The 14480-nt window shown below is 36.7% G+C and overlaps 1 protein-coding gene across 1 annotated transcript; it reads left to right on the top strand.

The window, feature by feature from the left end:
* Window positions 1-730: 730 nt before the first annotated feature.
* On the top strand, window positions 731-2572 carry LOC132798708 (mitogen-activated protein kinase kinase kinase kinase 4). Its single transcript, XM_060810665.1, has 2 exons — window positions 731-1160; window positions 1213-2572. Exons 1-2 carry the CDS (start codon window positions 845-847, stop codon window positions 2376-2378), a joined length of 1482 nt encoding a protein of 493 aa, XP_060666648.1. The 5' UTR covers window positions 731-844; the 3' UTR covers window positions 2379-2572.
* The last annotated feature ends 11908 nt before the right edge of the window (window positions 2573-14480 follow it).

Consider the following 14480-nt stretch of genomic DNA (forward strand, 5'->3'; position numbering starts at 1 on the left):
ACTGTTTTACTTGTATACAAAAAAATGTTTAGCGGCCATCTCACAGTCGAGCATACTCAGCGGTAGCTTTCTTACTTATTTAATGCGATCTAGTTACCAGGCAAATACAAATAAATGCATATATTATGCGTTAGGATTAATATTGCGAATGCCAAACCAACAAGCTGCTACAAGAAGCTGCAGTAATTACATTTTACTTATTGCATTTCTTTTCTCTGGCTCTCGCAGGAGCAAGAAAACTGATATGGGGAACGCACACAGCGTTTGCACTGAGGAAACAGCATGTGGCAAGGCGAAGAAGGAGGGGGAAGAGAGTGAGGTAAAGCAGCTCAGCATTTACCTGCATTGTTTGTTTGTTTTTACAGCTGTGATTGAGGTGAAATTGCATATTTCTGTGCGTTTCTTTCATTTCATTTCATTGCATTGCCTTGCATTTCCTTTCCTTCTTCTTCTGTGTGTGTGTGTGTGCGTGTGTGCCTGAGTGTGTTCCCATAATAATAGCAAACGTTTTATTGAATGTCCTTACCGTTGTCGTCTTCGAGTTGACTGCACTTGACCGACTTGTTGTTTGCCTCGCCTTTCTACTTCACGTTTATTGTGCAAACAATCTGGCTAGCAATTTAAAACTTGGCTAAACTATTTGCTCTCAGCCCCCTCACCCCCCAATTTAAATATCGAGCGGCTGAGCAGGCCACAAGCAAACGTTCATGTGTGTTTGCTGCTGCTGAGCAAATTTATTATTATTGTGCTCGCTTATTATCGAAGCAGTCGACAAACTGTAGCTTTCAATTCTCACCCCGTACTCATTAAACGTATCTTAACGAGCTTACTTCTTGGGACAATCATGCAGCATTTAATCCAGTGTCGTGCTGCGTATGCAAAGACGGGCAAACCAATGCCCAAGTTGCTGTGTCTATTGAGTGATAGTGAGAGCGAGAGCGACAGCGAGGAGACTGCTCTACAAACAACAACATCAAGAACTACAGAAACAACAACAGCTGCCACCACAAATCGTCGTCTACTCAATGTGAATGCTTCTGAGTTTGTGCCACGTACGAAAGAAGACAACGATTTGCATCCAGTTGAACGCAAATTGACACAGCCAAAGTTGCTGCTGCCCTGGAAGGGATTTCCCAAGCAGCCGCGTGCCGAGCGTCCAGGTAAGTATTGGAATAAGTAACTGCAAACTTTACGCTACCAAACTGTCTGCAGCTCAACAATCGCTGCCAGCTATAGAAAAGGAAACACTTGCGTTGAATGCCGAAATTGTGGGCAAAAAACCACCGAGAGAGAAGATCGATGTTAAAGAGACGCCAGCGGATGTCAAGCGTCGCGAGCAGGAGCGCAAAGTGGCCTTGGAAGCCTTGAAGCTGGTGGAACAACGACGACAGCGTGAACAGCAGCAGCTGGAAGAGAAGAAGCCTGAAGTCTTGGTGCATCTCACACGCGAAGCTGTCACCTTCACAGCCGAGGAGCGAGTGCGTGTGGATAAATTGCGTGCCATAAAAAAGGAACAAATTGAACGTATACTTAACGAAATGCGTCAAGAGCTGGAGCAGAAACTGGATCGCCAATTGCAACAGCAGCAACATGATCAGAAGCTGCCGAGTCAAAAGCCAGGGGAAAAACCGCCGAAGATGCAACAACAGCGTGGCACTGCGGGTCGCTATGTGGCGCTTCAAAGAGCAGTGAAGCAGCCAGCGGAAGAGGCAAAGCCAGAGCTTACAGTAGAACTAAAGACTGGACCAAAGATAGAGCTAAAGTCTACACTACAGATAGGACAAACGATAGAGCTGAAAGCAGGGCAACAGCTAGAGATATCGACAGAGAACAAATCGGAGCCAGCTCGACGTTATATTCCAACTGTTAAGCAGTGGGATGAACGCTGCAAGGCTCGAGCCGCCAGTGCCAACAAGGAGAACTACACGATGCGCAAACCTTTGGGCAAAAGCGATGAGAATATGCCCATGCAACGTGCCATGGCGCCTTCGACCTTGGGCAACATAATGCAGCCCAGCAAAGAGATCAAAGAGATCAAAGAAACGCTGCCAAAGGCCAGCAAAGATCAGGGATTATTTGTGCCACGCTATTGGCCACCAGCACCCAAAGTCGCCAGCGGCGAGAAGCGTCGCGGGAATCTCACTCACGCTCGCAACATTTCACGTGCTTTTGCCAATTGCGGACTCTTGCCCACGCCCACAATTCCGGGCGTAACATTGGCTCCCGATTTGGCTGACAAATTCGAGTATATTGCTGCAAAGTCCAGCGTGAAGCGTTATGATATCAAGCGACTGCTGGAGTTGGAGCCACAGCCAGAGCAACTCGAGATACCCTTTATACGCATCAACATTCGCCAGCTGGGATTCCTTTGCGATTAGCTGCAGAGTCTAGAAAATTACGATTGTTGTGTATTGTATATTACTTCATTCAAAATGTTTTGTTGTAGTTTGTTACTCATTTCTATTATTCGATGTTCAACCAGTTGCATTTCTTGATTAGTTTGTTATTGCATTGCAAACTTTTGTGAAATTGCGTTAATATTATTCCTTAATAAATTCAAATTGCAGCAAAATAAAAAGAAGCTTGAGACTTTCATTTGTAAAACTCAATTTATAACATCATAATAATATAATATAGAATATTGACCAAATTAATTAGGTATATTCAGCACTCTATGGTATATTTGGAATGTAGCACAACATCGATATACCAAATATGAGCTACGGTATATTTTAGTTTATGTATAGTATATTATTTGGTATATTTCAAGAATGAAACCTTTTCTTGTTTTTTGTTTGTTTAAGAATTATTTTCTTGGAATATTTTTTTTGGATAAGGTAAAAAGTATTTAGTAATTTATTTTTAAAAGATTAATGAAAAAATAATATTTATTAATTTAGAAATCATTTAAATGTGTAGCATATAAAAATTTAAATTTTTTTCGAATTTTTATTTCATTTATTTTATGTCAACAAAATCAATAGTAACTTAAAGACACCAAAAAATTAGATTACTTCTCAACTGTTTGTTTAATATCGCAACTTAAAAGGAACAGGTAGTATATCAATTAGTTGCCCGGGGAAATGAGATAGAAATGTAATTAAAATCGAAACAGGAGTGAAATTAATTAAGCCACAGCCGCAGACTCCATCTGCGATAGAAGGAAGTGCAATCTGTAGTCGACAGTCTCTAAGGATCAAGCTGGCATCTCAATGCCACTCACTTGTCCCAACCAACAGGATCTTTTGCACTTTGCCGACTGCTGCCTTGCTTTTTCTGGTTTCCCATTTTTTTCGTGTGTATTTTATATTTTTATATGAGGTTTCATTAAATGGATGTCGAGCAGTTTGATGCCACTGAGCCACTCAGTCGCCTCGCCAGCTGGCTGCAATGCATTGCGGCGGGAATGGCGGGAAGGAAGCGTGAAGTGATGACGCAATGTTGAAGCCATAACTTAAAAGGAGCCAGCCAATGCATCCTGACGCGTTGCCAACAATTAACAGCATAAATTTAAATATGCAATTAACGCAACAGCTTGAGGCTGAAAAACAAACCAAAGTCAAAAGTGTCTGCTGCATGATTGGCCACGAAATACTCTATTTACTTTTTTATTTTTATTTAAATGAAATTTTGGAGTTCAAAAATATAATATGCTGTATAGTATAAATATAAGACTACTTTACTGAATAAGTATAATTAGTACAATAAAAAAAATAGCAAAATTAAAAAATTGTTTTTGTTTAGACTTGGCTTTTGAAATTTTGCATTATAATATAAATTTAATACATCTGAATACTGAAATAGTATAATTGGTATATTAAAAAAAAGAACTAAAATTGAACAATTTTTGTTTTAATTTGTTTTTCGAAATTTCAGAATAAAAGTTATAGTCTAACCATGAAATAAAAATTTGTAATAAGTAATTGTTTTATTTGAACCAAATCTCAGAAGTGGCAAATGATTTAAAAAATACTTCTCTTAAACTCTAATATTATCAAATTTTTATTATTTAGAAAGTTCAATCTACTATGAATATATTTTTTAAGAATTTTTGTTAAAGTTCTTATGATTATTTAAATATCAGTGCAATTTTCTATTTATTATAATATTATAAAATTTACTTGTTTTCTCTAATGTCCAAAGTTCATATTATTTTTTTTATAGTAGTACAATTTCCTATTTATTATAATAATATAAATTGTACAATATTTTCTCAAATGTTTAAAGCTCATATTATTTTTTATGGCAGTGTAATTTCTTCTTTATTATAATAATATAAAAATGGCACTAAATTTACTTTTAGCCATATAATTTAAAAAAATTACATTAAATTATACACAGCTCTTAGCTGATTTGTCTGCAGGGTATTTCAGTGGTGACTTTGCAGAGTCGACTCCGAAAGCTAAAGGTCATTTTCACACATACGCAGCCACAACACACACACACACACACACACACAGTGTGGCGAACACACACTACGCACAGTGAAATGCATTTGATTGTTTGTGTTTTCCATTTTTAAAAGACACACAACAAACAATGCGCGAAAAATAAAACAGAATTTTACGCTTTATTTGCGCGACGAAGTCGTCAACAAAAATTCTTTCTCTCTTTCTCTCTCTGTCGCTGGTCATGTGATACGATGCTGGACATGGCCTCCAAAAAGGAGTAGAGAGAGAGAGAGAGAGAAGATGGGAAAAGGGGGAGCAACTGCAGCAGATGTCAATATTTTAACGCTCAGCCACAAGGGACTCTCTGGGGATGCAGTCATATATATTTTTTTTGCTGCTCGCTTTGCCAGAAATTGAAGTCGCTCCGGAGTCGCGTGGTGTTATTGATGTGCACTTGTTTAATAAAATTAAAACACAAATTTAATATTACGTCGTGCTGTGCTGCGTTGATTTCCCCGCGTTATTAACACGCACAGCAACAGCAACAACAATAGCAATAATAATAATAATGAAAACGAAAAAAAATAAAGGAAAATAGCAATAATAATAATAATAATTGCCTGCGCTGTGCTGTGCTGTGCATACTCGTATTGACAAAAGAGTCTGCTCTGACTTTTGGGCGCTGCAAATTATGGTTTTTGCCATAAAGGCCAAAGTGCAACTGTCAACTGGCTCATTATCAGTTGGTTGTTAAGCCGCACAGTTAGTTAAGGTCCCTCTTCCCCCTCTCTCTCTCTCTCTCTCTCTCTACCGAAAAAAGAGTGCTTTACTTTTACAGCCACAAACGGGAAACTTTTTATTCGCGCTGCCATCGTTGCACGTTGCAATGCGCATCCCTTTGCCATTTGCCATTTGCCAGCGTTGCTCCTTTGCTGACTCTTGCACGCTTCCTTTCTATAATCATAACATGGCAATTTTATTCAATTTCCTGGCTTTTGTGTGTGCCACAAGCAGCCGCCACCGTCGACGCGTCGCTGTAAGGAAAGAGTTTGAGGCGGCTGCCAAAGCAAAACAGCATGAGAGATGCTTGAGCAGAGTTTTACTTCACTTTACGATACCTTCTAATTAAACAATTCTCTTATTACTTTTTCTATATTCATTATATTAAATTATTCATTTTATTTGTCACACACTCGACCCACATTTTTCCTGTCCGTTTAAGTTGCTTTTTAAATGCTTTTCGAATTCTTGCAGTCAAACAAGCTTACACAAAATTTCACTAGTCAAAAGCTATCAAAAAGGGAATTGCTTTTTTTTTGTTGGGATAAAAGACTGCAAACATTTTTGTCATATTTCCAAAGCAAGTTTAAAAACAATTGAAATGGAGACAACAAAAAATACCCTTTAATAAATAAAGACTAAATTTATAACTGTTAAGCATTTCTTAAATTTTAAAATATAGTGTCAAATGTAAATAATAAAAACAATTTAAATTTTCAAATATTTTAGTTTACTAAAATGACTAATTTAATTTTTAACTTTCAATACATAATACAAATAATATAATTTTAAGAACATATTAGAATTTTTCAAATATACAAATTTCAATTCAGCTATTGCCTTTTTCTTTTACAGATATTTTCAAAAATAGTTTTTTTTTCTTTATGATATTTTTCTTGAACAATTTTTATCATTTCATTCTTTTAAAATTCCCTGTCGAACATATTACTAAAGTATATATCTTTTTCCTTTTCAGATATTTCTGCTGCCAAATTTGTTGTCATCGATTTTTTATGTAAGTGACCATTTTTATCATTTCATTCTTTTAAATTTCCCTGTCGAACACATTTATAAAGTATATACCTTGCTTCAAGTAACTTTTTAAGCGGTATTGAAATATAAAAATGGAGTTAAGCAAAACTATGTGGGCCACTTTGTGGCAGTGCTGGCCTCAAAGAACAGGGCACAGCAGCAGCAGCAGCGGGAGCAGCAGCCAAATGGTCAGAACAAAGCGGCTTAAGCAGTGCAAGCGGAGAGAGCAGGTGCTCGACTGGCTCAAATGACACAATGTGCTGCTGCTGTAAGCTGTGTAAGATTAAAGACCACAAAGTTTTCAACACAAAAGTGAAGCTCAATTGGCAAACACTTTTGTCGCACTAATTAAGGCCACTTAATAATTGTGTGTGTGTGTGTGTGTGGCAACGTGTCGTATGCGCTATCAATAATGAATGAATGAATGCATTGCCCAAAAGATAATTCGCTCTCAGCACTCTCTTCGCTTCAAAGTTTTACATTAGGCATTCCTTTTAACGTGGCCTCTACGTGCGCATTACAAGTTGCCACTTGGCACTTGAATTCAGCACGTGGACGTGACTCTTGGCCTTTGCCTTTACCTTTGCTTTTGCCTGTGGCACAAGGTGCACTCTCCACTCGGTGAATAGGGCTTCATTATCGCTTCCGTTTGACAGCGATTACCAACAGCGGCGAATGCCCGAAATGCAAAAGCAATTCATCACGCATACGACCCGTTGGCGTAACCTTGATAGTTGCGCTTTCGCGTATAAATTGTAATGAGTGCAATAATATTTTTTGGTTAATATTGTAAATGTTATGTATACGCCTTGTTAGCCGACTGTGTTGTAGCAGTGGCAGCTGTTGAACGTGTTGCGGCTGCTCTAGTTATTGGCCTGGTTGTTATTGTTAGGCAGGCAGCAGTCAGCAGGCAGGAAAGCTGACTGGCTGCCGCCATCAACAACATCATTGTCGGCACCATCAACGTTGATGGCCTGTTAAATTGCCTGTTTCGTGTTTGCTGTCTCCGCGTTTGTGCCACGCTTGCCACTGGCCACTGCCAATGCCTGTGGCACGTTGTTCCCTGTCTCTCTCTCTCTATGTGTGAGTTGATGTGCAGGTGTGCGTGTCGCTTACATTATGCACATTAGCGCACATTATGATGAGCCCTTTCGTCAGCAACAGCAGCAAAAAAACAACTAAGAAAGCTACAGTCGATTGTAATCGACTGCGAGATACTCGGTACCCATTTTGTAAGCAAAATAGTGCGGTATTCATTTTATAATATATCAAATTAATATACCGCAAAAATACTAAAAATATACCATAGACAATATTTGGTTTATTTATCGACTGTGAGATGCCGCTACCCATTTTACATTTGAACAAAATAGAGTGATTTTAATTTTTAAATATACCAAATTCATATACCACAAAAATACCAAAACATACCGAAGGCTATAATTGGTATACTGATAATTATTACCCATTGTGAAACAAAGGAAAACAGTGAGGTATTAATGTTAAAATATACCAAATGTATATTCCGAAAATATACAAAAAATATACTATATGCTATATTTGGAATATTGATATCGACTGTGAGATGCCGCTACCCATTTTAAATGAAAGCAAAACAGTTCGATATTATATCGAAAATATACTAAATCATTATACCACAATAATACTAAAAATATACCATAGGCAATATTTGGTATATTGATATCAACTGTGAGATGCCGCTGCCCATTTTAAATTAGATCAAAATAGAGTGGTATTCATTTTTAAATATACCAAATTCATATACCACAAACATACCAAAAAAAATACCGAAGACCATAATTGGTATATTGAAAATTACTACTCCTTGTGAAAGCAAAATAGTGCGGTATGAATGTTAAAATATACCAAATGTATATACCGAAAACATACTAAAAATATACCATACGCTATATTTGGTATATTGATATCGACTATGAGTTACTCAACTCAACCCATTGTTAAAATATACCCAATTCATATACCGCCAAAATACTACAAAATATGCCATAGGCTACATTTCGTATATTGGTAATGTACAACATTCAAAATATACCAAAGAGAGCACAATATACCAGATTGTCAGCCATTGTATCTTTTATAATCACTGAAATCTATGTGCTTATACGGATGGACATGGTCAATAATATACATATTTTATAGACTCGCAGATGCCTTCTTCTGCCTATTACATACATTTCACAGAGGCACAAACTTATTATACCCTTTAAACCTTTGGGTAGCGGGTATAGAAACCAAAAACAGCAGCAGCTGGCAGCTGGACACTGAGCCACTTCGTGACCCGTTTGGCAAGCAGCCAAAAGTGATGGACACGAAATGATTTTTGAGTCAAATTAGACGGCAAATGTGTCGCGTTGCAAAATTAACTAAATCAGCAACTACTAACTGTATTTTTGGCCAGGTGAGAGAGAGGTGCACACCTGCATTTTGTGTCAGCTAAGTGTTTACGTGTGCCACATGTCTAATGCAGGCGTTTGCTGTGGGCGCTTTGAATCAGTACGAAAAAAAAGAAAGATAGCGAGTGCGAACTTTAAACCCGTTGCGATTAACATTAATGCAGTGCAATGCAATTTATCAAATGGAGTCTCACAATGCGCGTTATTTATGTGAGACAATACTTTATTTTGCGGACAATCGAGTTGCCAAGTTAATGACAAAATGTTGCTGCTTTACTGCTTGAATTGTAATGCATTATTATTGAATATATAATTTTCACGCATAAATTTCAACACCAATTGCCGGTAGATGCCGCTGTTGCTGTTGCTGCTGGCAATTAAAATTCATTGTTATGTGCGGCTCATTTTGGACTTTTTGTTGTTGCATTATTGTCTGTCGGCTCAATTTTCAGTCGCATAATTATAAATACTTGCAGATAGACCTCAATATCTGCATAGCTGCATGTCAAGCTTAATGGAGAGCCACATTTAAATATATTTAAGTAGCATTTACACATCCAGCATCCCTTTTTGCTCCTCTCTTTTTGAAGAGCGGCAGCTTAATAAGCGATAATTACATGTCAAGTGCTGCCGAAGTCGAAACTCACAGTGAATTGAATGCACTCACATACACAAAGAGTGTTTCGTGTTTCGTGTTTCTTCTCAATTAGTTTTAAGTTGCATTTAAGCATTAATCTTTAAGCTAGCAACCATTCTTTTTTTTAGCGTACGTCATTTCAAAAAATTAAAATGCAATTTCAAGCCCACATTATCCATGCACTTTATTTAATGCCGCATCGATTAACAATGGCTCTGGCTCTGTGTTGTTTCGAGTGCGGCTGACCATTCTATGGATGGATTATAATTAGTATTCTAACATGTATTCACCATTTTCTAAGCTTTATCTATGGCAACAGTTTTAAAAGCACCATTTATCGTATGCTAGGGGAGATGGAATGAAGAGTGCACAGTGTAAGCCACTAATGCATTTTGTGGCCAACTGGAAATTGCTCTGCAACACAGAGAGAGACAGCAAAAACAAACACACACACACACATTCGCTCACACTGACAGCATTTTAATAATAAAATTGTTAACAGAATTGTGCTGTGCTTTGGCCACAGAAACATGTGTTAGCCTTGTTAGAGCGAGTATACAAAATGCGAGGCCTCTCAGCGACCTTAATGTTTTTGTTATACTTTCTGCTGTTGCTTTTGCTGTTGCTCTTGCTTTTGTTGTTGTCGTTTGGCTTTGTTGCGCAATCTAAATAAAATGGGCGACGTGTGTACGCACAACTTTTGCCATATTTAATCGTATTTGCAACGCCAACAACACTACTGAGAGGGGGAGAGAGTGAGAAGGAGGATGTTCGGGAGTCTGACTGCTGGGCAGGGTGCGAGCTTGGTTTTAGTGCCAATTGTAGCCATGCGGCTGAAAGTTTTTGGCTTTTGGGCATTTGCTTATTATTGTTAAACTTTTTGCGCCCACAACAGGACGCAGGACACAACAGAACACAACACAGCACAGCACACAGCAAACAAACAACAAGAAGAGCAGCAAAGGCAACAGCACGTGTTGCCCTCTTTGGGTCGCTGCATATTCAGGAATTTTTGCGAAATAGTGAAGCACGAAATTACCTAAGCGCATGCAGTTGCAGCTGGCTAGAGATGACAACGTGACAACGTTTAAGAAATTGAGAAATGAAAAGAAAGAAATGAAAAGAAAGAAAGAAAAGAAGGTAGCTAAGGTTTTCAGTACAGAAACGCCAACGAAAATTTTCATTGCCTACTTTTAAGGGTAGATCACAAATAAGCTGAAGATTTTGTCAGGCAAGGAATTGAAAATTTTCATTGCCTACTTTCGAGGGCACACTTACAAAATGAATAACTGAATGAATTAATGATTCTGCTTTGGTCATGTGACTTCAAATTTAAAAAATTTTATAGATTATGCTATAATAATATTTGGTGGAATATATTTTAAAATTATTCGGCTCTAATTATTACGGTATAGGGGAAAATATTGTAATATTGTAGTATTGGAAGTAAACTCACTTTAATTTTCTTTAAAATTGTGTTCTAAATTTGAAAAGTATTCGTGTTGTAACATTTAATTGATTCTTCAATGTTTTAAATATTGAAATATTAGTAGTATTGTTGGGAAGGTCTACTTTATATAATTATGATTTAACATCAATTTATTATATTCGCAATCTTAGCATGATGCAAAATGATTTGTGACTTCTCTTCTAATTAATTGAAATTCTTTAATTATTACTAGAGATATCCATAATTATTTTTACCAACGAACAACTCTTAAAATTCACTTCACTTTCCTGCTCAATAAGTTCTTTAACAATGTAGCTCTGGCTTTGTTTGACATTCGACACGATCTTGTTGAGTTTTTGTCCATCTCGAATCTCACAATTACAACATTTGCTTACATTTGTGTCGCAGTGCAATTTCCATAGCCCGATTCAGTTTTCTGTGTTCTAACGTTTTGGGAGGTTTTAAGCTTGTTTGCGGCTCTGTGGAATAGCTTAGAACGTGCAGCTCAAACTTTTACCTGTAAGTTTTAAGGAACAAATTTATGCGACACACACAGAGAGAAAGGCATTTCAAGTTGTGTGTGAACATGTGTGCACATGGAAAGTGATTAAAAATTGGGTCAAGTGGCATATGCGTATGTGTGTGTATGTTTGTGTGTGTGGGAGGATTAAGCAATTTGGCAACGCAACGCACACAAATCAAAAGATTTGTCCATTTTTATGGGCCTATTTAGAGAGCAGTTGAACTGCAGTTAACTGACTGTCTAACAAACAAATAGAAAGCCCAGCTCACAGTACGAGTACAATAAAAAGAATTCCACTTAATTAGGAAACGAGACCACAGAAAATAAGCAACAATGTCAAGCCAACAAGCTCTGACTTTGGTCATTCGGCAGCTGTAACAAGTTAACTTCAGGACAAAATCAGACTGAGAGGCAGCCGCTGGCAATGCCAAACCTCAACGCTCGCTTTTGGCCAAATTCGAATGCAAATGCCATTGGCCAGGTCCGGCATTTGTCGGCTCAAACCGTTACCAGCACCAATACCAACATGTGTGCCCAAGAATCTACGGGCTGCCTCCCCTCTCTCCCTTTCTCTGAGTGTGTGTGTGTGGCTCAGTGTGAGGGTGTCATTGGTTTGTTTTGGCTGCGGTGGCAGCTACGATGTCATCAACACAACAACAACAGCAACAACAACTACAGCAGCACAAACAACATTGACAGCATCACTCGATGCATCGATAAATGCTCTGTTTTCACTGAAATAGTGCTCGCAGCTGTCGAGCTGTAGAACAAGTTGTTGTATACCCTGTAGAGTTACTAAATTGAGGACTTTTGAATAGAAATGTGACTTTAAATTGGTAACAGCAATACTTAGTATACTTACAAAATTGTTTTGTAAATACTTCTTATACTTAAAAAGAATAAATTTAGATCGAGTTTCTTTAAACCCAAATTAGATAAATTATTACATTCTAACTTTAAAATTAATAAGTAAAATGTCTACATTCGAGGGTGTTCATTGTTAATTTTAAAATATACCAAAATCGATATACCGGAAAAATGCTACAATATACCGAATGCCATATGTGGTATATCCATATACTTTTACATTTTTAAAATACCATACTCTTAAAATATAGTTAATCAATATACCGCAAAAATACTAAATATATATCTGTATACATATATTGTATTCTTAAAGTCCAATAAGTAATTATAAAATATAAACTTAAAAAATAAAAACTTTCAGAGGTTTGCAAGTTGATTAAATAGAATGTTAATTCATTTATTTCCAAAACCGACTTCAGATTTAAGTGCCACCATAAATTACCTTTATAATTCAATTGAATTTAATAAGAGGTAATTTCCAAGATAATATGGAAGAATAAATCATTAATTAATTGATTTACCAAAACAATCGAAAGAGTGAATTTTGCATATTTTAAATGTCACTGGAGATTACTTTACTAATAGACAAGCAAAGTGTTGAAATGTCTGCACAATTATGTATTATGTTTCTACTCACAATTATTTCTTAACAATGTGCTAAATGATTAAGTTGAATATCAATTCATTAATCTCTTTCACCGAGAATCTGAAGTGTCATTAGAGAATAATTGAGAGTGTTCTAATATTTGAATAGTCAAATAATTAATGACAAATTGCTAAATTATTATTTTATGTATACCTGACAGACAGTCGATGATTTATTAAATATATTTATAGTATATTTTATTTATAGTAAATAGAGGTATGTTTATTGGAGTCTGTTGAGCACCTTTCGTTTAAAATGAGGATTCTCTTTGGTTAGCGTCAGTTTTTCTGTTATCTGTGAATATTTAGCCTCAAATTTACCAAACTATCATGTAATGTATAACAGCATGACGATGATTTATTAAATATATATATATTTAGTAAATAGAGGTTTGTTTATTGGACCAAAGTATTTGGAGTCTATCGAGAACCTTTCGTTTAAAATGAGGATTATCTTTGATAATAAACAATTAACAACTTTTTATTGTAAAATTAATGATTGAATAACCTGAAAATTTCCGTTTATTATTAGAGAATAATTTGCTAATCTAAAATTTGAATCAATTTTGCATTTAAAAAAAAGAAATGGGGAAACTCTGTGGCGATTGATAGTTAAGAACTTTGTCTGGAAATTTAAGCAGTGAATAGTCAGCAGAAGTTTTCAGTTTATAATTCTAAATTATACTGCTTAATTCTAAATTTATCTATACAGAATATTTAAAGTCGAGCATTTAAAAAACAGAAATGTAAAAGCTCAGTCTGGAAAATGAATCAGTGTATAGTCAGAAAGTGTTTTTAGTTTATAATTCTAAATTCTACTGACTTCTAAGCTTCTCTATACAGCATACATACTTTTTTTTATAAAATTAATCATTGAATAACTTGAGAATTATCGTTTATTATTAGAGAATAATTTGCTATTCCAAAATTTGAATCTATTTTGCCTTTAAAAAAAAAGAAACAGAGTTTCTGTGGCAAATGATAGTTAAGAAGTTTGTCTGGAAATTTAAGCAGTGAATAGTCAGAAGAAGTTTTTAGTTTATAATTCTATATTTTGCTACTGACCTCTAAGCTTCTCTATACAGCATACTTAGAGTTGAGCATACTCTGCTGCTGCAGCTGCAGGGCAAACAGATGCTGATGCTGTTCGGTGGAAACGCAGCCTGATGCATTAGCCGACTGCAAACAAGCTTGTGTGTCGTGCACTTGCATATTTTATGGCTACAGGTCTCCGGCTATACATGTGCCTTAGAAGTGCAATAGTAGTAGTGGTAGCAAAGGTGTACATGTGACTGTATGTGTGTCGAAGTGGGAGCAAGTATGAACTAGGCAGCTGACCACAGAGTGTACAGAGTCGTGTCTCTGGGGCTGTAATGGTTGCTTTAGTTGTTATTCTTGTGGCTTTTGTTGTTGTTGTTGCTGTTACGGGCAATGCTTTGATTTGTCCCACTCTGTGTTTGCGTGTGTGTGTGTGTGTGTGTGTGTGTTTAACGTGCCTTAAATCACATTTGGGCTGTAATCAAGCTAAGCAAATATGGGTTGTGTCGGGTGTCCGTCGCAAGTGCCAATGTGCCAAGTTTTCGTTACGTTTGGTAAATTTAAAGTTTGCCAGCTTGCGGATAAGCTGCAGCACCTATCCTTCAAATGCACATTATCAATGCTCTGTGTGTGTGTGTGTGTGTGTGTGTGTGTGTGTGTGTCTGGTTAACTGGGTCAATTG

This window comes from Drosophila nasuta, chromosome 2L, assembly GCF_023558535.2.
Source record: "Drosophila nasuta strain 15112-1781.00 chromosome 2L, ASM2355853v1, whole genome shotgun sequence".
NCBI classification, from domain to species: Eukaryota; Metazoa; Arthropoda; class Insecta; order Diptera; family Drosophilidae; genus Drosophila; species Drosophila nasuta.

Coding starts and splice junctions, on each gene's coding strand:
- LOC132798708 (XM_060810665.1), top strand. CDS start 845: ATGCAGCATTTAATCCAGTGTCGTGCTGCGTATGCAAAGACGGGCAAA. Junction 1,161..1,212: donor GCCGCGTGCCGAGCGTCCAG/GTAAGTATTGGA, acceptor AACTGTCTGCAG/CTCAACAATCGCTGCCAGCT.